The 22,699-nt window shown below is 44.8% G+C and overlaps 1 protein-coding gene and 5 gene segments (V, D, J or C); all 6 read right to left on the bottom strand.

Annotated features, from left to right (window-relative positions):
* The window catches only part of LOC115457532 (immunoglobulin gamma-1 heavy chain-like), a 428,753-nt gene that overhangs the window by 116,291 nt on the left and 289,763 nt on the right, over nucleotides 1-22,699 (bottom strand). The window lies entirely within an intron of this gene.
* Nucleotides 1-22,699, bottom strand: part of LOC115457535 — a 274,317-nt gene that overhangs the window by 81,152 nt on the left and 170,466 nt on the right.
* LOC115457538 overlaps nucleotides 1-22,699 on the bottom strand; it is a 440,220-nt gene that overhangs the window by 292,383 nt on the left and 125,138 nt on the right.
* LOC115457534 overlaps nucleotides 1-22,699 on the bottom strand; it is a 344,279-nt gene that overhangs the window by 200,787 nt on the left and 120,793 nt on the right.
* LOC115457536 overlaps nucleotides 1-22,699 on the bottom strand; it is a 357,793-nt gene that overhangs the window by 221,731 nt on the left and 113,363 nt on the right. Inside the window, 2 exon segments of the C gene segment in view lie at nucleotides 15,362-15,667; nucleotides 15,759-15,846. Coding sequence covers nucleotides 15,362-15,667; nucleotides 15,759-15,804 — 352 coding nt within the window.
* The window catches only part of LOC115457537, a 367,844-nt gene that overhangs the window by 255,539 nt on the left and 89,606 nt on the right, over nucleotides 1-22,699 (bottom strand).

Raw genomic sequence — 22,699 nt, 5'->3', positions numbered from 1 at the left:
ACATGATAGGCCTAGGGGGCCTACAAGGGAAAGGAGGGAGGCCTCATGAGGAGAGAGGCATGGGAGGGTCAGGAGGGGTGCTTCCTGGAGGGGGCTTCACTTGGGGATACATAAAGAGGTACTTCTCTTGCAGGGTCTGGGAGAGGACCAGGCTCTTATTGAGGGTGGGGTGGGTGAAGGTATGATATTGTTGGGAGAGTGAATGGTCGGGAAGGGCCCAGTGCTCTGGGGGAGGGGTTACGCTCTTGTTCGGGGAGAGGAAGGGATGAGAGAATAGAGGAAGATTCAACCCACTACCAGAAGTTATGTGGGTAGCAGGCACCTCCCCAACTCTGTCCCTGGCCCCCTCTCCACTGCCTGGTTTTGATGTGGTGGTTTAGAGACAATTGTCAGCAGCACTGTGCAGTTAAGCACCGCTGTATATCACTGACCGACCTGCTGAGTGAGTAACTGGGTAGTAGCATCTCCTGCCTGGTTAAATATTGGGCCCTAAGATAATTAATCTATAATTCATTTCACCTAGTTACCAGTTGTACTGTAATTAACAGACTGAGAGCTCCAGATAGTTGGCTAATTCCTCCTTAAAAGAACCTCAGTATTTGTACAAGTTCCTCTTTCCTTTCTCATGCTGTGTGTTGCTCACACAGTAATACGTGGCCGTGTCCTCAGCTTTCACGTTTCTCATTTCTAAATAATATTCATTCTCGGAATTGTCTTTGGAGATAGTTAGTCGGCTTTGGAGAGTAGGGTTGTAGTTTGTGCTTCCTGTGGGACCGTACATATGTCCCAAATATTCCAGTCCTTTCCCGGGAGGCTGCCGCATCCAATTCCAGTCATAATTGCTAACAATAGTGGAACCAGTGACTTTACAGCTCAGTTTGACAGTGACCGAAGGCTTCAGAATTCCGGGCCCAGATTCCCACAGGGTAACTTGGGCAAAAACGCCTATGAAAAGGCGAAACGTAGTTATACCTAATCTGATCACAAAAGCACAGAACAATTTATCCATTTCTCTGAAGAATACTTACAAGAAGGGAGGATCCATAGAAAAAGAAAAGCAAACGGCAATTTCATGATTCACTCCTGGAAATCCAAACTGGAAAGGATCCCTGGTTCTCCTGTGACCAGACTGCGAATAAGAGAAGCTATAACACTTATAACAAGAAACAGAGAGCACTCATTTGCATGACGTCAGGACAGACCAGGGCTGCCATACTATAAATCCCAGGGCAAACAGTTGCTTCCCATGTCATCAAATCTAACACAGAAATCAAACTGCAAGCACCTAGCTCTTAAACTACTTTTCTTTATAGAATAGGCTTGAAATAGGAACTACTACTACTACTACTTAACATTTCAAGAGCGCTACTAGGGTTACGCAGAGCTATACAAATTAACAATGAAGGACGGTCCCTGCTCAAAGGAGCTTACAATCTATAGGACGAAACGTCAAGTTGGGGCAGTCTAGATTTCCTGAGTAGAGGTGTAGTGGTTAGGTGCCGAAGGCGACATTGAAGAGGTGGGCTTTGAGCAAGGATTTGAAGATGGGCAGGGAGGGGGCCTGGCGTATGGGCTCAGGGAGTTTGTTCCAAGCATGGGGTGAGGCGAGGCAGAAAGGGCGGAGCCTGGAGTTGGCAGTGGTGGAGAAGGGTACTGAAAGGAGGGATTTGTCTTGAGAGCAGAGGTTATGGGTAGGGACGTAAGGGGACATGAGGGTAAATAGGCACCACCCTAGTGTCTAAATCGAAACACCCTCTTATAGAAATACCTCCTTCAGGCTGATGAAACAAATATTTTGTGGAATAAGAGGGTCTCACTTCTCAAGAGAAATAAACGTAATTCATCTGTAAGTGGAGCAGGTGGGGGGAAGAGGGGTTGGTGGTTGGGAGGCGAGGATAGTGGAGGGCAGACTTATACGGTCTGTGCCAGAGCCGGTGATGGGAGGCGGGACTGGTGGTTGGGAGGTGGGAAATACTGCTGGGCAGACTTGTACAGTCTGTGCCCTGAAAAAGGAAGGTACAAATCAAGGTAAGGTATACACATATGAGTTTATCTTGTTGGGCAGACTGGATGGACCATGCAGGTCTTTTTCTGCCGTCATCTACTATGTTATGTTACTATGTTATCTGTAAGTCGACTTCAGCTCAGATTCGGGAAAGGTAAGCAACTCATCTAAATGCAGATACAACTATCCCTGTCCATTTTCAGGTACTTCTAAAGGAATTATTGCACGATGTCAGTGTACAGGCATCATAAGTTCATATGCAATTTTATTGGAGTGGAGGAGTAGCCTAGTGGTTAGAGCACCAGTCTTGGCATCCTGAGGTGCCCGGTTCAGATCCCACTGCTACTCCTTAAGTCACTTAACCCTCTATCGACTCAGGTACGAAATTAGATTGTGAGCCCTCCGGAGACAGGGAAATACCCAGTGTACCTGAGTGTAACTCACCTTGAGCTACCATTGACGGAGGTGTGAGCAAAATCCAAATAAATACAAAAAGGTTCATATACACAACTCTATTCTAAATCATACCCCAATGCAATGAAGGGCAGGCAAGTTCTGAAGAACTTCCAGGGACCTGGCAGCCCCTTGCAATTGAAACAGTGATAAGTAGGGGTCAAAGAGATGACATAGTGGGACTTCTACTAAGCCACGGTTAACATTGTTAGCTCCTGGAAGAAATCAGCTGGCGGTGAACACTGAAATGCCCATTATATTCCCAGTGGCTTCTGCCAGCTGATTTCTACCACGAGCTAAAAATGATACCGAGGCTTAAAAAAAGACCCCTATAGGTTTATCTATCCATCTCTGCTACTTCCAGAAAAGAAAATCTTCTACCAGACCAACTGTGAATTATTGTGCTAGCGTTTTTAGCGTGCATCAGTGCCGTAGTGAGGGCAGCTGACACCCAGGGCGGGTCGCCACGGCGCCCCCCCCCCAGAGAGCGTACTTACGAGGGAAGGCATCAGGCGATGAGGGAAAGCAGCGAGGGATGGGCGGGAGGGCCGAACCGCCCCGAGTGCATGTCGCTGGGAGCTGCGTTGGCTCCGCTGGTTCCCTGCTCTCTGTGCCCCGGAACAGGAAGTAACAGAGAGAGCAGGGAACCAGCAGAGCCGACACCCCCCAGCGGCATGCACCCAGGGTGGACCGGCCCACCGCCCCACCGCCACTGGCATTCATTAATGATTAGCGTGTGCTAAATGCTGGAGATGCCAATAAGAATTTAGTGTGTGCTTATTTTTAGCACCTTTGTAAAAGGGCCTCTTAATGCGGGAGCCATTAACGCCCTTCTATTTAGGAAGCACTAAGGGTTCCCGCATTAAAGGGCCTTTTTACAAGAGGGTCACCACGCGGCAATCTGGCGCTAATGCTGGCCTAATGCAGATGTCAGTGGTAGTGCTGACCCCAGCGTGCATGACCGGAAAATTTGTTTTTCATTTTTTATCCCGGCGGTAATTGGGCAGTGCCAGGCCCGGTTAGTACGGGATCCCTTACCGTCACCCGCTGTGGCAAAGGGGGCCTCGGCGCACGGCAAATCCACACACCGAAGCTACTGCAGAGTCCTTTTTACCACAGCTTGGTAAAAGGGCCCCTAAGCCAGTGTTATTCAGTTAGCGTGCGTTAATGTCAGCATGCTAACTAGCGCTTCCATGCTCATTCCCCACCCTTGCCACGCCCCTTCAAAAAATAAGTAGAAAAATAAATAAATACCGTGTGATCAGCACATGTAAAAGGGAAAACTATTGCAAAATGCTTTAGCTCGTCCTGTGGTTAAGAGTTTATTTATTTGTTGCATTTGTATCCCACATTTTCCCACCTATTTGCAGGCTCAATGTGGCTTACAATTTTTCCGTCATGACTTATATCACCATTACGGAACTATGTAAGGCTAAACTCCTGAGGATCAATGTTCAGAAGAAATGGATCCTCAGGAGCTTAGCCGAGATTGGATAACAGAGCCGGTAGTGGGAGGCGGGGCTGGTGGTTGGGAGGTGGGGATGGTGCTGGGCAGACTTATACGGTCTGTGCCAGAGCCAGTGGTTGGGAGGAGGGGCTGGTAGTTGGGAGGCGGGGATAGTGCTGGGCAGACTTATACGGTCTGTGCCAGAGCCGGTGGTGGGAGGCGGGGCTGGTGGTTGGGAGGCGGGGATAGTGCTGGGCAGACTTATACGGTCTGTGCCAGAGCCAGTGGTTGGGAGGAGGGGCTGGTAGTTGGGAGGCGGGGATAGTGCTGGGCAGACTTATACGGTCTGTGCCAGAGCTGGTGGTTGGGAGGCGGGGCTGGTGGTTAGGAGGCGGGGCTGGTGGTTGGGAGGCGGGGATGGTGCTAGGCAGACTTATACGTTCTGTGCCAGAGCCGGTGGTGGGAGGCGGGGATAGTGCTGGGCAGACTTATATGGTCTGTGCCAGAGCCGGTGGTTGGGAGGCGGGGCTGGTGGTTGGGAGGCGGGGATAGTGCTGGGCAGACTTATACGGTCTGTGCCCTGAAGAGCACAGGTACAAATCAAAGTAAGGTATACACAAAAAAGTGGCACATTTCTTGGGCAGACTGGATGGACCGTGCAGGTCTTTTTCTGCTGTCATCTACTATGTTACTATATATACAGTTGGAATATATATAGAACATGAATGCTAAATAACAGTCAGATAAAAAAAAGGGAAGATATACAAATGCTATCACATATTGAACATGGATTGTATATTAAAATTAAACAATACGGTATAGGAAGAGAGTAATCCTATTGTTAAGTGAATGATGGTGAATTACAGTTCCAATTATAAGTCATTATGGTATGTCGTGTTAAAGAGATGTGTCTTCAGTGCCTTACGGAAGTTAATTAGGTTGTGAATTATTTTCAGGTCCAATGGTAGAGAATTCCACATTTGTGAACTCAAGTATGAAAAGCTAGACCTTTACAGCTGGGGAAGTGAAGATTTGGGAACGTGCGTGCCGATCTTTTAGCATTCCTGGGTGGTAGGTCAATAAGGTCTAACATGTAGGTCGGAGCATCACCGTGAATTATTTTATGCACCAGAGTGCATATTTTGAAAGTTATACGTTCTTTAAGAGGAAGCCAGTCCTCTTGAGGGCTTAGCACACCTTAAAAAAAAGGACCCCTAAGTTTTTTTTAATGAACTTTGTTTCAACAAGTCGTTCTCTAGTTCTTCTTGTGCACCAGGTTTACTTTATTAGTGGTCGGTTCTGAGAAAGGGAAAGGTGGGGTAGGAAATCGTGAAAGTAGGAAGGGATCTGGGAATAGGGTGCAGACTTCCTGAACAAAGTGCATTTAGAGTTTTAAAAATGACGAAACCAAGATTTCACAGAATAAAAGGTCTCAGTTCTCGGAGAAAGCTCTGTTATGTTGTGGACTCTTTTCTATTCACAGTGAGACCTCAACAGAATATGCTGTGTTCTATCCACATTCAACTCAGTTAATATTATCAGGGTTGAGGGTGCTGTTGGTGTAACATTTTCAGAAATGGCGCTCCAGATAGTCAGCTGCTTCCCCCTCGTTACATCTAAAAAAAAAAGACCCACAGTATTTGTCTGAGCCTCCCCTTCCTTCCTCACACTGTGTGTCTTGCGCAGTAATATTTGGCCGTGTCTTCAGTTTTCATGTTCCTCATTTCTAAATAATACTCGTTCTTGGCATTGTCTTTGGAGATAGTTAATCGGCTTTGGAGTGGGGGGTTGTAGTTAGTGGCCCCGTTGAGACCATTTATGTGTACCAACCATTCCAGTGGTTTTCCAGGAAACTGCCGGATCCAGTGCCACCCGTAGTTATCACCAATATTGTTACCGGTGACTTTACAGGACAGCGTGAGAGTGGCCGAGGGCTTCACAACTCCAGGACCCGATTCCTTTAAGGTCACTTGGGAACGGACCTCTGTACAAAATAAGGAAACGATAAGATGATGATTTCTCAAAGCAAAGAAAACACTCAAAAGTTTCTTCTAAAGGATTTCCAGAGTACTTACGTGCCAGGACATCGACCAAAAAAATAACAATGTACAAATGCTTCATGTTTTAAATAAAGTACAAGGTAATGATTGGGATTCAGCAGCTCTGCAGTGTCAGATCAGATGTGGAAGAAGACGGAGACACCTATTTACAAAGGACACACAGGTACCTTCCAGTAGTTGCAAATCACATTCAAAGTACTCCCTGATATAAAAAGGCAGAGAGGGGCTGGTGGTTTTGTGGTAGTTTGTGAATCCCCACCCAGGGTAAATACAAGAGAAAAAGTGAAGCCTGATTTCCATAGTTCATTGACAGTTTTCGAATAGGTCCTGAAAGGCACCCTGTGAAAATGTAACTGGAATAGTTCCACTCAGAGGAAAAGGACACTCCATGTATGTCTGCATGTGTGTGTATGTATGTTTTTTGTATATATGTATGTTTGTATGTATGTGTGTCTGTATCATATTCTGAGTTACAGAGGAATGAAAGAAAAGTGAAGGTCCAATCCAACCTTCTCCTAAGTTCCTTAACAGTTCAATCACAAATCTAAAAATAGAATAGAAATTGAGACTATTTTGGCATGAGTTATGTAGTGTTAGAGAAGGAATCGATTCAACATGCCCTTGAAGGAGTGTGGGTGTCTACCACCTTCATTCCTACAGGTGAGTGACGTGTATCAATCTCATGTTTTCAACTGCAAGAGGTAGATAGGATCTGCAAAACCTCAGGGAGACTTGCCAAATCCTGGTGATTGAAACCGTGATGCTGCTGCACCACCCATCCAGTAGGGAAGTAGCTGGAGGACTTACAAGAAGAGGAAACGATGGCCACCACCCATGTTCCTACCATCATGGGTGATGCAGCAATATTGTACTTTCTGTCCTTAGGGGCAGATGAGATTCTTTGAGATTCCTAGGGAACCTGCCTGTCTCTTTTGACTGAAACTGTGATATTACTCCACCAATCCAACTGGTAGGAACATGGGTTGAGGACTAGCTGTGTCTTAGAAGGAACCTTTAATAGATCTTCTTAATGTTTGGGGGGGAGGGGTTAGTTAAAATGTTCTGCTGGTGTGTTTGTATGGCTGTAGCAGAAGAAAGATGATTCAGGATGGGGTAGAAGTGTTGTTGACTTATTTTACAATGCATCCCGAATGATGTTTATGGACAGATTGGTCAACGGATGGACATTCCCTTAAAGCACTTGTTCTCAACACAGTCCTTGAGGCACACCCAGCCAGTTGGGTTTTCAGGATATCCACAATGTATATGCATGAGATAGAGTTGCATGCAATATTGATTGTGCATATTTTGAAAACATGGCGGGCTAGGTGAACCTTGAGAACTGGGTTGAAAAACACCCCCTTACAGTTAAATGGTTACTGATCTAAGAGTTGAGCGGAAGAAGCCATTTTTCTCTGATCATCAATACATAATAAACTAGAGGAGTAGCCTATTGGCTAGTTGCAGTGGTCTAAAAACCAGGGAAACTGGGTTCAGTTCCTACTGCAGCGCCTTGTGATTCTGGACACGTCACTTAACCCTCTACTGCTTCAGGTGCAAATAAGTACCATTGGAGTTCCTTTCTGAGGTCTTGTTTAAATACTCAGGAAGTCAGTTTTCCTGTCCTCTGTCTGCAGAGAGTTCTCTTGAGCAGTTTCTGTAGGGGATCTTCCTTCCCTCCTCACACTGTGCCCTTGCACAGTAATAGGTGGCTGTGTCTGCAGCTGTCGTGCCTCTCACTTGTAAGTAGATCTCGTACTTGGAATTGTCCCTGGTGATAGTTAATCTGCTTTGGAGAGATGGTGAATCATAGCCTGTGATTCCACCACTCTCTATGGTTGCTAACCTTTCCAGTCTTTTCCCTGGAGGCTGCCGGATCCAGCTCCACCAGTAACCAGTTAAGGGAGTGGAGAGTTTACAGGTCAGGCTGAGAGTCTCTCCGGCCTTCACAACTCCAGGACCAGATTCCTTCAAAGTCACTTGAGAACAGACCTCTGTACAAAAGAAGGAAATATTCATTTAAGAGTCACAATTAAGAATTTCTTAAAGCAAGTAAAGCACACGAATGCATTCTCTGAAGCATTTTCAGAGTACTTACGTGCCAAGACAACAAATAGAAAAAGAATAACGCACAAAGACTTCATGTTTGGAGTGAAGTTAAGGAAACTGCTGGGATTCATCAGCCCTGCAGGGTCAGATCAGATGTGGAAGAAGACTGAAGGGTTTATTTACAGAGGACACACTACTCACAAATGACATGCAAAATACACCCTGATATAAAAAGGCAGAGTCAGGAAGCTGGTCTCCTGTTGTTTTCTGGATTAAACACAAGAGAAAGAGAAAGGAATGATTTCGGTGTAGTAATGATATTGTTTAATAAGTGCCACTTGGTTCCTATCCCTTATATGTCCTGTCTGTCCTAACCCATATCCCTTGTTTGTCCTGTTTGTCTGTCCTAATTAGATTGTAAGCTCTGTCGAGCAGGGACTGTGTCTTCATGTTCAAGTGTACAGCGCTGCGTACGTCTAGTAGCGCTTTAGAAATTATAAGTAGTAGTAGTAGTCTTTGGGATTCTGCACGGAATCTTGCTACTTTTTGGGGTTCCAGATTCTTTACTTTGGAGTTCCAGAATCTTGATAATCTTTGGGATTCCGGAATGTTGCTACTCTTTGTCTTTATCCCTTATTTGTCCTGTTTGTCTGTCCTAATTAGATTGTAAGCTCTGTCGAGCAGGGACTGTCTCTTCATGTTCAAGTGTACAGCGCTGCGTACGTCTAGTAGCGCTATAGAAATGATAAGTAGTAGTAGTAGTCTTTGGGATTCTGCACGGAATCTTGCTACTTTTTGGGGTTCCAGATTCTTTACTTTGGAGTTCCAGAATCTTGATAATCTTTGGGATTCTGGAATGTTGCTACTCTTTGGGATTCCGGAATGTTGCTACTCTTTGGGATTCCGGAATGTTGCTACTCTTTGGGATTCCAGAATCTTGCTACTCTTTGTCCTTATTCCATATTATCCTGTGTGTCTATCCTAATTAGATTGTAAGCTCTGTCGAACAGGGACTGTCTCTTCATGTTCAAGTGTAAAGCACTGCGCACGTCCGGTAGCGCTATAGAAATGATAAGTAGTAGTAGTAGTTTTACAAAGGTGTGTAAGGGCCTAGGTGCGTCCAGCGTATGCCAAATTGGCATTACCACCCAGCTACAGCATGCCCTGGGCAGTAATTCCAGATTTGGTGTGCACTGAAAACATGCGGTTGAAAATAGTTTCTATTTTCTACCATGGGGCACCTACTTGGCGATAAATGGAAGTTGGGGTGTGCTGCAAACTTACCGCTGGGTAATGTATGAGACTTTACTGCTAAGTCAATGCCTGGTGATATAAAGTTTTAGACCAAAAATGGACACTCTGTTTTTATTTTGCCACACGCCCATTTTCTGGCTCATTAAAATAATCCCTTTTTTCCAGTCACGGTACAATAAGGGTCCAGCGCACGCCCAGGCCCACCCACTTTGAGCTCAGGCCTACCCGGTAGCAGCATACCTATGATGTAGCTGGCAGGGATCCCCAAGCCCCACCAGCAGAAAAATTCCAACAACTGTCCCTCCTGCATACCTTGTAAATAGAAGATCTTGGCCTGCAGCGAGCAGCGACTGACACATACTGTTCACACCAGCCCCACAGCCTCCCCTTTGATGTATTCCTGCCTAAGTAGAAACAGGAAGTTGCATCAGAGAGAAGGCTGTGGAGCCAACATGAGCAGTGCGTATTAGTTGCTGTTCACTGCCGATGAAAATCTGATATTTAAAAGGTATGCAGGGAAGGGGGGATGTTTGAGAGATCATATCGCATGCAGGGGAGAGAGGGAGAGACGGAATCACTCATGGGACAGGGTGGAGTTCTGCCCACCTATCTTGGACCCAGGCCCACCCAAAATTGGGTGTCTGGCTACGCCCCTGCATGCAACCTCACTGCAACAGACCAGTTTTTGACGCAACCTTTTGTAAAAAGACCCCTCAGTGAAAATATAAATGGAGTATTTCCATTCAGAAGAAAAGGACAGTTTCAGGGGTCTTCATTGTCTAATCATGAAATCTCCACATATCTTTAAAGAAAAACTGGAAGTAATGGGGGCAATATTCCACAGGCGGGGGTCAGTATACTGACATTAAGGAGCTCATTTTCGAAAGAGAGGGACGTCCATCTTCTGACATAAATCGGAAGATGGACGTCCTTCTCACAGAAATGTCCAAATCGGTATAATCGAAACTTGATTTAGGACGTCTTCAACTGCAGTCCGTCGCAAGGTCGTCCAAAGTTCAAGGACGAACACTTGGACGTTTTTACCTGGTTGTGTTTCTCTTACGAATAAGGCTCAAAAAGGTGCCCGAAATAACCAGATGAGCACCGGAGGGAATCGGGGATGACCTCCCGTTACTCCCCCGGTGGTCACTAACCCCCTCCCACCCTCAAAAAACATCTTTAAAAATATTTTGTGCCAGCTTCAAATGTCATACTCACGTCCATGACAGCAGTATGCAGGTCCCTGGAGCAGTTTTAGTGGGTACTGCAGTGCACTTCAGACAAGTGGACCCAGGCCCATACCCCTGCTACCTGTTACATTTGTGGAGGAAACAGCAAGCCCTCCAAAACCCACCACAAACCCACTGTACCCACATCTAGGTGCCCCCTTCACTTGTAAGGGCTATGGTAGTGGTGTACAGTTGGGGGGAGTTGGTTTTTGGTGGGGTTTGGGGGGCTCAGCACACAAAGTAAGGGAGCTATGTACCTGGGAGCAATTTCTGAAGTCCACTGCAGTGCCCCCTAGGGTGCCCAGTTGGTGTTCTGGCATGTCAGGGGGACCAGTGTACTACAAATGCTGGCTCCTCCCACGACCAAAAGGCTTACATTTGGACATTTCTGACATAGACGTCTTTGGTTTCGAAAATCTCTGAAAGTCAGAAACGTCCATGTCTAAGGACGTCCAAATCTAGGGACGACCAAATTTAAGGATTTGGACATATCTGAGGGTATTTTCAAAATGAAAGATGGACGTCCATCTTGTTTCAAAAATACGGGTTTCCCCGCCCCTGAATCAGGCCGTTTTGCAAGGACGTCCAAATCGCAACTTGGATGTCCCTTTTGAAAATGCCCCTCTATACATCACGGTATGTGCTGCTGGCTGTCACTTAGGGCTGCTTTTACTAAGCCCTGTAGGTGCGTATGTTTGCATGACGTGAGTCAATTCGGAGTAACCGCCCGGCTACCATGAGACCCGGGCGGTAATTTTGATTTTTTATGTGCGTCAGAAAATATTTTTTATTTTCCAACTCGTGGCAGAAACCGGGAGGTAATCGTCATTTTACATGCGTAGACCGTTACCGCCCAGTTAACACGTGAGACCTTACCGCTAAGCCAATGGGTGATGGTAAGGTCTCAGGCCCAATATGGACGTGCAGCAATTTTTATTTTACCGCACGTCCATTTTCGGCCAAAAAAAGGGCCTTTGTTACAGGTGCGCTGGAAAATGGACCTGCACGCATCCAATACATGCGTTTCCACCAGTACAGGCCATTTTCAGCACACCTTAGTAAAAGGACCCCTTTTTCATTTATGTGCTCATTCCGCCCCGGACCAGCCACACAATAGCTGGATTCAGCTTTAGCGGTTAGAGGGAATGTTCAGTGTCATTACTGGGTAGATGAAAATTTACTTGAGGCTGACTCAGCACCTGTTGACCTGGAAAGAGGCTTTGACCTCTGACCCCAATAATAACCAGAATGTTTTCTATTGTTTAATCATATTTCAAGAATCTTTTTTAATAAATAGAATCTACAATCTTATTCAGTAATTAGTTTGTCTGTAATATCTCTTCCTCGTGAGCATAGGTAAGTTGAAGATAATTCATATTGCGTGTTTTCCCTGTTGGGTTATAGTGTAAACAGAAGAAAGTTTCCCTAAACTGGCAATATCTGTATCCGGGGTCTTTCAATGATGCTTTCAATGCTCAGTGTGCTACTGCGGCTAGGAAAGCGAATAGAATGTTGGGTATTATTAGGAAAGGTATGGAAAACAGGTGTGAAGATGTTATAATGCCGCTGTATCGCTCCATGGTGCGACCGCACCTTGAGTATTGTGTTCAATTCTGGTCGCTGCATCTCAAGAAAGATATAGTAGAATTGGAAAAGGTGCAGTGAAGGGCAACTAAAATGATAGCGGGAATGGGACGACTTCCCTATGAAGAAAGACTAAGGAGGCTAGGGCTTTTCAGTTTGGAGAAGAGACGGCTGAGGGGAGACATGATATAATGAGTGGAGTGGAACAGGTGGATGTGAAGCGTCTGTTTGCGCTTTCCAAAAATACTAGGACTAGGGGGCATGCGATGAAACTACAGTGTAGTAAATTTAAAACAAATCGGAGAAAAATTTCTTCACCCAACGCGTAATTAAACTCTGGAATTCATTGCCGGATAACGTGGTGAAGGCGGTTAGCTCAGCAGAGTTTAAAAAGGGATTAGACGGTTTCCTAAAGGACAAGTCCATAAACCACTACTAAATGGACTTGGGAAAAATCCACAATTCCAGGAATAACATGCATAGAATGTTTGTACGTTTGGGAAGCTTGCCAGGTGCCCTTGGCCTGGATTGGCCGCTGTCGTGGACAGGATGCTGGGCTCGATGGACCCTTGGTCTCTTCCCAGTGTGGCATTACTTATGTACTTATGTTATATGGAAGAAATGATTTCAGTAATGCAATCACTGGTTCCAGATATTTAAAACATGGAGCAGAAATGGGAAAGTGGGGTTTTCTAGAGCCAGAAATAGATCTGAACTCTGGGTTCCTCAATGAATATTTATGAGAGATATTTATGCATATTTGCTCCAATAACCAGTTTACTTGGAGGGCCATTTTTCGATATGACGTCTATGTCTGACTTTGGACTTTTTTTTTAAATGTCCAAAATCTGAATAGTAAAGAACGTCATTTTCAAAAAAAGAAAAACGTCTACCTTTTGTTTTCAAAAATAGGTTTTGTGATTTGGACGTTTTGTTTTTTTGGTCCATTTTCGAAAAAACAAACAAACCCCAACACGTCCAAGTGCAAAACACACAAAATCAAGCCATTGGGATGTAGGAGGAGCCAGCATTTTTAGTAGACTGGTCCCCCTGACATCCCAGGACAGCAGTAGGGCACCCTAGGGGGCACTGCAGTGGACTTCGTAAAATGCTCCCAGGTACACATCTCACCATTGCTCCCTTACTTTGTCTTCTGAGCCCCCCAAAACCCACCCAGAACCCACTACCCCCAACTGTACACCACTACCATAGCCCTTACGGGTGGAGGGGACACCTATATGTGGGTACAGTGGGTTTCTGGTGAGTTTTGGAGAGCTCACAAGTTTCCTCCACAAGTGTAACAGATAGGGGGAGGTAGGAGCCTGAGGTCCTGCACCCGCTACTAGAGTACTCCAGGGACCTGCATGCTGTTCTAATGGACCTGAGTATAACATCTGAGGGTGGCACAGAGGCTGGCAAGTAATGTTTTTCATCACATTTTTGAGGGGTGAGAAGGGGGTAAGTGACCACTGAGGGAATAAGGGGAGGTCATTCCTGATTCCCTTCAGTGGTCATCTGGTTATTTAGGGCACCTTTTTGTGCCTTATTCGTTACCTCAAAACATCTAAGTTCTAGTCCTGGATGGTTTTGATTTGTTCCATTATGGCTGAAAAATGTCTAAGTCTTAGGTACGCCCATGTTCTGCCTTGAACACAGCCCTGGCACGCTCCCTTGAGATTTAGACGCACTTCTGACGGACTTCAGAGAAAAACATTTAAAAATAGGTTTCGAAAATACTGATTTGGATGGTTTTTTGGTGAGAAAAACGTCCAGATCCAGACTTATGCCACTTTTTTCTCTTTTGAAAATGAGCCCAATAGTTTATGATCCCCCAAAAACGCCAGAACTGCTTGCAGCAATGGAGGACTCAGGTTAACCATTTTAAATGATATTAATTATCATTAAGATTGTAACAACCATTCCAGTAGTGTTTTGTGGTTTATGATTTATAGCTTATTCGGAATTGCTGAGTGAAGTGACGAGGTAGCTGTGTTAGTCCACTTTCACAGAAGAAAAGGTCTCGCTTCTGGGAGAAAGGTCTGTTATGTTGTGGACTCTCTTTCTATTTATTGTGAGACTTCAATAGAATACGCTGTGTTCTATCCATGTTTAACTCACTTAGGGGGTCCTCTTATCAGGCTGCGGAAAAAGGACCCTCATCCACACCCTTGTCACCTCTCGTTTAGACTACTGCAATCTGCTTCTTGCTGGCCTCCCACTTAGTCACCTCTCCCCTCTCCAATCTGTTCAAAACTCTGCTGCCCGTCTCATCTTCCGCCAGGGTCGCTTTACTCATACTACCCCTCTCCTCAAGTCGCTTCACTGGCTCCCTATCCGTTTTCACATCCTGTTCAAACTTCTTCTACTAACCTATAAATGTACTCACTCTGCTGCTCCCCAGTATCTCTCCACACTCGTCCTTCCCTACACCCCTTCCCGTGCACTCCGTTCCATGGATAAATGCTTCTTATCTGTTCCCTTCTCCACTACTGCCAACTCCAGACTTTGCGCCTTCTGTCTTGCTGCACCCTACGCCTGGAATAAACTTCCTGAGCCCCTACGTCTTGCCCCATCCTTGGCCACCTTTAAATCTAGACTGAAAGCCCACCTCTTTAACATTGCTTTTGACTCGTAACCACTCGCCTCCACCTACCCTCCTCTCTTCCTTCCCGTTCACACTAATTGATTTGATTTGCTTACTTTATTTATTTTTTGTCTATTGGATTGTAAGCTCTTTGAGCAGGGACTGTCTTTCTTCTATGTTTGTGCAGCGCTGCGTACGCCTTGTAGCGCTATAGAAATGCTAAATAGTAGTAGTAGTAGTGGTGGCATCAGCATGTAAGTTTACCACGCACCGAGGCCCTTTTTACCACAGTGGGTAAAAGGAGTTTTTTTTTAAAAGGAAATGGCTGTGAGGCCAGTTGAACACTAGCCCTGCGGCCATTTCCTGGGACAGCCCTTACCACCTCCTTTTTAGGGCTCTCACGCTAACCCAGAGGTAACTGGGCAGCGCATGGCACTGCTCAATTACTTCCGGGTAAGCCCCCAGCACTAGCAACAGGCTCCTGGGGTGGGGCCAATTTGCAGCCCACCATTGCCGCAGTAGTCCTACCGAAGCTTGGTAAAATTGCCTCACAATATAATCAGGGTTGAGGGGGCAGTTTGTGTAACACTTTCAGAACTAGAGCTCCTGATAGTCAGCTGCTTCCCCCTTGTTACATCTAAAAAAAAAGACCCACAGTATTTGTCTGAGCCTCCCCTTCCTTCCTCACACTGTGTCTCGCACAGTAATATGTGGCCGTGTCTTCAGGTTTCATCTCCCTCATTTGTAAATAATACTCGTTCTTGGCATTGTCTTTGGAGATAGTTAATCGGCTTTTGTGTAGGGGGTTGTAGCTAGTGCCCCCGCTGGGACCATATATGTATCCCAAATATTCCAAAGCCTTCCCAGGAGGCTGACGGATCCAGTTCCAGTCGTGGCCATCACCAATATTGTAACCGTTGACTTTACAGGACAGCGTGAGAGTGGCCGAGGGCTTCACAACTCCAGGACCCGATTCCTTTAACGTCACTTGGGAACGGACCTCTGTACAAAATAAGGACATGATAAGATGATGATTTCTTAAAGCAAAGAAAACACTGAAAAGCTTCTTCTAAAGGATTTCCAGAGTACTTACGTGTCAGGACATCGACCAAAAAAATGAGAATGTACAAATGGTTCATGTTTTAAATAAAGTACAAGGTAATGATTGGGATTCAGCAACTCTGCAGTGTCGGATCAGATGTGGAACAAGACGGCGTCGCCTATTTACAAAGGACACACAGGTACCTTCCAGTAGTTGCAAATCACATGCAAAATACTCCCTGATATAAAAAGGCAGAGAGGGGCAGGTGGTTTTGTGGTATTTTGTGAATCCCCACACAGGGTAAACACAAGAGAAAAAGTGAAGCCTGATTTCCATACTGAAGTGATAGTTTTTGAATTGGTCCTGCAAGGCACCCTGTGAAAATGTAAGTGGAATAGTTCCACTCGGAGGAAAAGGACACTCCATGTATGTCTGCGTGTGTGTGTTTGTATGTTTGTATGTATGTGTGTGTGTCTGTATCATATTCTGAGTTACAGAGGAATGAAAGCAAAGTGAAGGACCAATCCAGCCTTCTCCTAAGTTGCTTAACAGTTAATCGATCACAAATCTAAAAACAGTACAGATATCAATCATAAATCTGAAAACAGAATAGAAATTGAGACTATTTTGGCATGAGTTATGTAGTAATGGAGAAGGAATGGATTCAACATGCCCCTGAAGGGATGTGGGAGTCTTTCAATTGCATTCCTACAGGTGAGGGTGGTTTATCAATATGTTTTCAACTGGGAGAAGCAGAAAGGTTCTGCAAAACTTCAGGGGGCCTTGCCCACCCCTGGTGATTGAAACTGTGATATTGCTTCCCCACCCAACCAGTAGACTACTAGGTGGAAGACTTGCATATACATTAGAGGAAACATTGACTGGCCCCCACATTCCTACCATCAGGGGTGATGCAACAATGTAGTACTTTCAATCACTAGGATCAGATGAGACTCATAAGAGCATAAGAGTAGCCACACTGGGTCAGACCATCTAACCCAGTATCCTGTTTTACAACAATGGCCAATACAGATCACAATTACCTGGCAGAAACCTAAATTGTGGCAACACTGCAGACTACAAATCTCAGGGCAAACAGTTGCTTCCCATGTCTCTCAGTAACAGACTATGGACTGTACAATATACTTACATTGTGAGCCCATATGGGACAGTGCAAGTACCTGACTAATTATAATATGTAAACGTTCTGATTTGCTATGCAAGAAGTGACGGTATAGAAAATAAATAAACAATAATAAACAATTTTCCTTCAGGAATTTGTCCAAACCTTTCTTAAATCCAGATATGCTGACCACTGTTACCACCTTCTCCGGCAAAGAGTTCCAGAGCTTAACTATTCGTTGAGTGAAAAACTATTTCCTCTTATGACTGAAATTGTGATTTTGCTCCACCACTCCTACTGGTAGGAACATGGGGAGTGCACTCCCTGTGCCTTACAGCAGGGGTGTGCAACTACGGTCCCCAAGGGCCACAACCCAGCCGGGTTTTCAAGATTTCCACAATGAATATACATGACATGAGATTGATTTTCATGTACTGCTTCCGTTGTATGGAAATAGATTTCATGAATATTTATTGTGGAAATCTTGAAAACCTGACTAGGTTATGGCCCTCAAGGATTGTGGTTGCCCATCCCTACCTCAGAGGGAACCTTGGATAGAGTTTCTTAATGTTCTGGGGGGGGGGGGGGGGGGTTGGTAATAATGTTCTGCTGGTGAGTTTGCATGGTCATGGTAGAAGAAATAAGATTCAGAACAGGGTAAAGGTCTTGTTGGGTAGAACATGTGTGGGGCTAGTCATTTTGGAAGAAAGAGATATTTCTTTGAAGCAGCTTCGGTTTCTCCAAAAACTGTTCTGTACCAGTTGACATATGCACTTGAGTTTAATCATAATTCCCAAGTATACCAAATTAATTGAAATTAATGTAGTGAAAATATAGTGGACATGTTTCCACCCTTTTTGTTTTTTAAATAATTTCTAGTTCCCTGGCTTTTGATTTCTTTGGAACAAAATTTGTAGAGAATGAATTTAAAAAGAATGAATTACTTGATTGCCACTAGGGGGCCGACTGATGACTTAACTGTGTTTATCTTTCCATCATACAAGAGCTTTAGATGCCAAACTCTGGTTTTGTGAAAACTGAGTGGATATGAAATCAGAGACCCTCAAGGGTGGCCCATCCCAAAGCTGCAGATTGAAGGCCAATGAGTGAGGTTTACTCGTGGGCCCCAGCCAGTTATGGCACATGCACATTCCAAGAAACTGACATATTCTAATCAGTAAACAGAAAATAAAATTCTTTTTTCTGCCTTTGTTGTCTGGTCATTTTATTTATCTAACGGTGTTGGTCCCAGTCTCTGGTTTCTGCTTCCCTCTGTCTTCTCTTAACTATCTTTTCCATTTGGCGCTTCTTTTCTCTCCATTTCCACTATGCATCTTCTCTCGGCATCCTGTATCTATCCTATCCAGCAGCTCTCCTCTATGCCCCTCTCTCTATCCTTCTCTGATAATCCCTGTCTTTAGGCTCCCTCCTTCCCCGTCATCTTTTCTCTGTGTTCCATAGCCACATCCTCCCAGAAGTTTCAGGTGACAGAAAATGAACGTGCAGTTTCTAGAATAGCCACTAGGGGCAGTTGGTGCCACTGAACACCAATTCAAGCTAATAATTGGCTGTTAACGTCAATGAACAGCCAATTATTAAATTCAATTGTGTGTATGCAACTGACGGGACCCAAGTTTATAGAATTAGGAGAGTTATGTCTGCATATGTTTAAACACAAATTGGAAATAATGATAACCAGAATGTTTTCTGTTGTTCAATCATGGTTTAAATTAACTATTTGCAGATATCTTTTCTTTTTTAATATAAAACACGATCTGTTAATTAATATTTATGATATTTCTTCCTGGTGAGCACAGGTAAGCTGTCTGGTTGATGAGTCTCAAATTGCAGATTTTCTGGATGTGTATTTTACCCTTCTAAAATGTGATATGATGGGATTCTCTTTTCTTATTCAGAATGAGAGACTCTCTTGAGGGTTTGTTGTTCTGTCTCCCAGTTTACTTCAGGGTTGTTTCACTTAGTTATGAGCGACACAGTTCGGCATTTTTAGGAAGGAAGCAACAGATATTCCACACTTCCTGTTTATAATCAAAGAAAGTGCTGCAGTATTTGTCCGAGTTCCTCCTTCCTTCCTCACACTGTGTGTCTCGCACAGTAATATGTGGCCGTGTCTTCAGGTTTCATCTCCCTCATTTGTAAATAGAATTCGTTCTTGGAGTTGTCTCTGGAGATAGTTAATCGGCTTTGGACAGCAGCATTGTAGTTTGTGTCTCCGCTAGTACCACCTATATACCCCAACCATTTCAGTCCTTTCCCGTGATGCTGCTGGATCCAGCTCCAGTAGTTGCCAGTTAAGGCACTGGAGACTTTACAGGTTAGGCTGAGGGTCTCTCCAGGCTTCACAACTGCAGGACCGGATTCCTTCAGTGTGACTTGGGAATGGACACCTACAGTAGAAACAATAGAGAATTAACAAGTTATTATTTCTTACAACAAAAATGGTTTGTTTGGGGTTTTTTTTTAAATCTTTTCTTGAGCACTTACATGTCAGCACAGAAAAGAAAAGAAATGAAATGCAGAGAGACTTCATGTTTTGAATGAATTAAAGGAAACGGCTGGGATTCAGCAGCCCTGCAGATCAGATGTGGAGGAAGACAAGAGCTGTGTATTTACAGAGGATGGCAGCTACCTTCTCAGTATTTGCATATCGCATGCAAAATACATCCTGATATAAAAAGGCGGAGTTGGGAAACAAGGCCAGCATCAGCCAGCTTCTTTTTTTACAATCTGTGCCCGGAAAATGCCAAAGACAGTTCAGGATCTGATGTTGGGCAGCCTGGATGTACCGTGCAGGACTTTATCTGCCCACATTTACTATCCGGTCAATATTCAAAGTGATTTAACTAGGCAGGACAGTCTACTGCCTGGTGAAATCCCTTGTACCTGTCTAACCACTGAATAGCTATCTGCTACTGAACTGGCAGTTGGTGCTGGAGTAACTCACGGGCAGAGTTTGCGTTCAGTCTGGGCAGAGCTGGTAGTTATTTGGTTAGAAGTGATATTCAGACCACTAACCTGTTAAATAAGCCGCTGAAGTTAGGACAACTAGCTGTTCTAGCTTTCTTCACCAAGCAACTGGGCCCTGGTTTAAATATTGGCCAGTGCCCTGTTTGCTTCCAGGTAGTGGCATCTGGGCTTCAGTTTCGCCCTCCCTTCCCCTGTTCTGGATTCCCCCTCTCTCCTTCCTAAAGATAGGAAGTCCCTGGCTCAGCCCCTTCACCCCTCCATAGGCCCCCTTGACTACCTTGGACATCCTTGATGGTCTAGGGGTCTTTCAGGCAAAAGTGGAATTTGATTGGACCCTCCTTCTTCCTTGACCCTCTCATTCCTTCTTGCCATGGATCTGGCCTCAAAATGGCTGCCATGATCTCTAGCAACAGTCTTGTGGTACTTGAGTGGGCATCACTCATGCCTGAAGGACTGCCTAGACCACCAGTCTAGTAGAATTTTCTTTCATTCTGAATAAAAACTCATAAGTGTCTCGCACTGGGTGGGGGATGTTCTAATCTAGGTGCTAACTTTTAAATGTATAGACGTTTAGAATGCTAACCTATTTGTGCATATGAGTTGACGTAGGTGTTTAGATCAGTGGTTTCCAAAGCTGGTCCTGGAGGCACACCAACCAGTCAGATTTTCAGGATATCCGCAATGACTATTCATGAGAGAGATTTGCTTGTACTTCACTGCATGCAGGTTTCTCTCATGAATATTCATTGTGGATATCCTGAAAACCTGACTGGTTTTCAGGATATCCACCTGTTGTGCTATAAAGTTAAGTGCAAATTCCAACTTAACTTTATTGCACAACAAAAGGTAGATTTCCTTTCAATGTACAGTCTTCCCAGCTGGGGTTCGCTCCTGTCTGCCACAGGAAAAGGAAGCCCAGTTGGAACCTGTACACACTGCACTATGCACGGAGAAATTAATATCCTAACTTTCCAGGAGCACAGGGCCCTGCTGGGGGTTGGGCTGCTGAGGGGGGTGGGGGGTGGGCAGGTGGAGAGAACAGGCATCTATGCTTCCATGGTTAAGAAAATGACAGACAATACTCAAGAGATTTCTGCTGAACTGTACGATATGCACATGAGCACAAGAGCAGAATGCAGAGGGTCAGAAGAACAATACTGTCTTTACACCACTAAGGTTAGTAACATTTGGAAGTGGGACTTGCACCCCTCAGTCTGATATCTCCTCCCCACTCCCTCCCCTCCCCATTCTCACCTTCAGAATAAACAGCACACTACTACATAAATGTGGTAAATAGATATTGGCCACAGTTTTGATTTATTAACTTATACGTTCAACAGTTTCAAAATTCAACAACATAATTGCACTATGAAATTGCTTAACAATTCACAAACTTTCCACCCTTTCTGCCCCATCTTGTCAGCTAGGGAAAGGGTATAGTATGGACCTCCATGTTTTCTTATTCCGGGTCACCAGACCCCATATTCATTGAGCTTACAGTTAAGCGCTCATCACCTGATGAGCTGATGCCCCGTCCCCCCCGATGCCCTAGGGATGAAGCAGCCCCGCATATCGAGGCTCCTGCCATGCACGCCTCTCCCTTCGCCTTCAGGGAGGGTGAGCGGACAAACAGGTCCCTCTGAGGATCATGGAAAAGGCTCATCTCCCCACGGAGGTAGTGCTTTAAATAATCACCCTCAGTTCCCTCTCCTGAAAACCTCTCCACCCAATCTTCAGCGAGACTTCCGACAGGAATTTTAAATTTATTGGATACTTTCCGGTCCCACAGATGTCCTTCCCCACCCACCGTGACCCCTGTTGCAATTTCTTTTCTCAAGCCCTACCCTGTCTTTCCGGGGTTTCCCAGCCCAAAGTTAATGTTGCCCTTCAAGACGGGCTCTCGGGGGTTTAGTACCATCAGCCTTAACAAGGCCTAGACACATTGATATAATAATGGGGGTTGGTGGAGAACTGAAGGAGACATCACTCTCCTCTGGAATAAGCACAGGCTAATCTTGACAACGTTAAATATACAAGTTGGAAGATAAATGAGCCCAAATGGAGTCACTGATTAATGGTTTCACCAATTCAAGAATCAGTGAAAAAGAAACATGTTCAAACTGCGAAGATCTGGCTCAAATGTCTGGTTGATGAGTACCAAATTGCAGATTTTCTGGATGTGTATTTTACCCTTCTAAAATGTGATATGATGGGAGTCTCTTTTTCTTATTCAGAATGAGACTTTCTTGAGGGTTTGTTGTTCTCTCTCCCAGTTTAGTTCAGGGTGTTTCACTTAGTTATGAGCGACACAGTTTGGCATTTTTAGGAAGGAAGCACCTGATATTCCACACTTCCTGTTTATAATCAAAGAAAGAGCTGCAGTATTTGTCCGAGTTCCTCCTTCCTTCCTCACACCGTGTCTCTCTTGCACAGTAATATGTGGCCGTGTCTTCAGGTTTCATCTCCCTCATCTCTAAATAGAATTCATTCTTGGAATTGACTTTGGAGACAGTTAATCGACTTTGGAGAGTAGAGGAGTAGTAAGTGTTTCCGCTCTTATCATATAAACTTCCCAACCATTCCAGGCCTTTCCCGTGAGGCTGCCGAATCCAGATCCACCCATGATTGGTACCGGAACCAAGACTGTAACCGGTAACTTTACAGGTCATTCTGAGAGTGACTGAGGGCTTCACAACTCCGGGACCAGATTCCTCCAGGATGATCTGAGAAAAAACACCTAGAAATAGATAGACGTTCCACATTAAACTGATCCCAAAAGATTAGAGCTTTTTTTTTTTTCCACATTTCTGAAAAATACTTACATGAAGGGAGGGTCAGGAAAAGAAAAACACACAGTGATTTCATGTTTTGTTCCTGAGAG

The sequence above is a fragment of the Microcaecilia unicolor genome, chromosome 14 (assembly GCF_901765095.1).
Source record: "Microcaecilia unicolor chromosome 14, aMicUni1.1, whole genome shotgun sequence".
Classification (NCBI taxonomy): domain Eukaryota; kingdom Metazoa; phylum Chordata; class Amphibia; order Gymnophiona; family Siphonopidae; genus Microcaecilia; species Microcaecilia unicolor.
The sequence above is the reverse complement of the archived record's forward strand: the minus strand, read 5'-3'. Positions and strand labels throughout refer to the sequence as shown.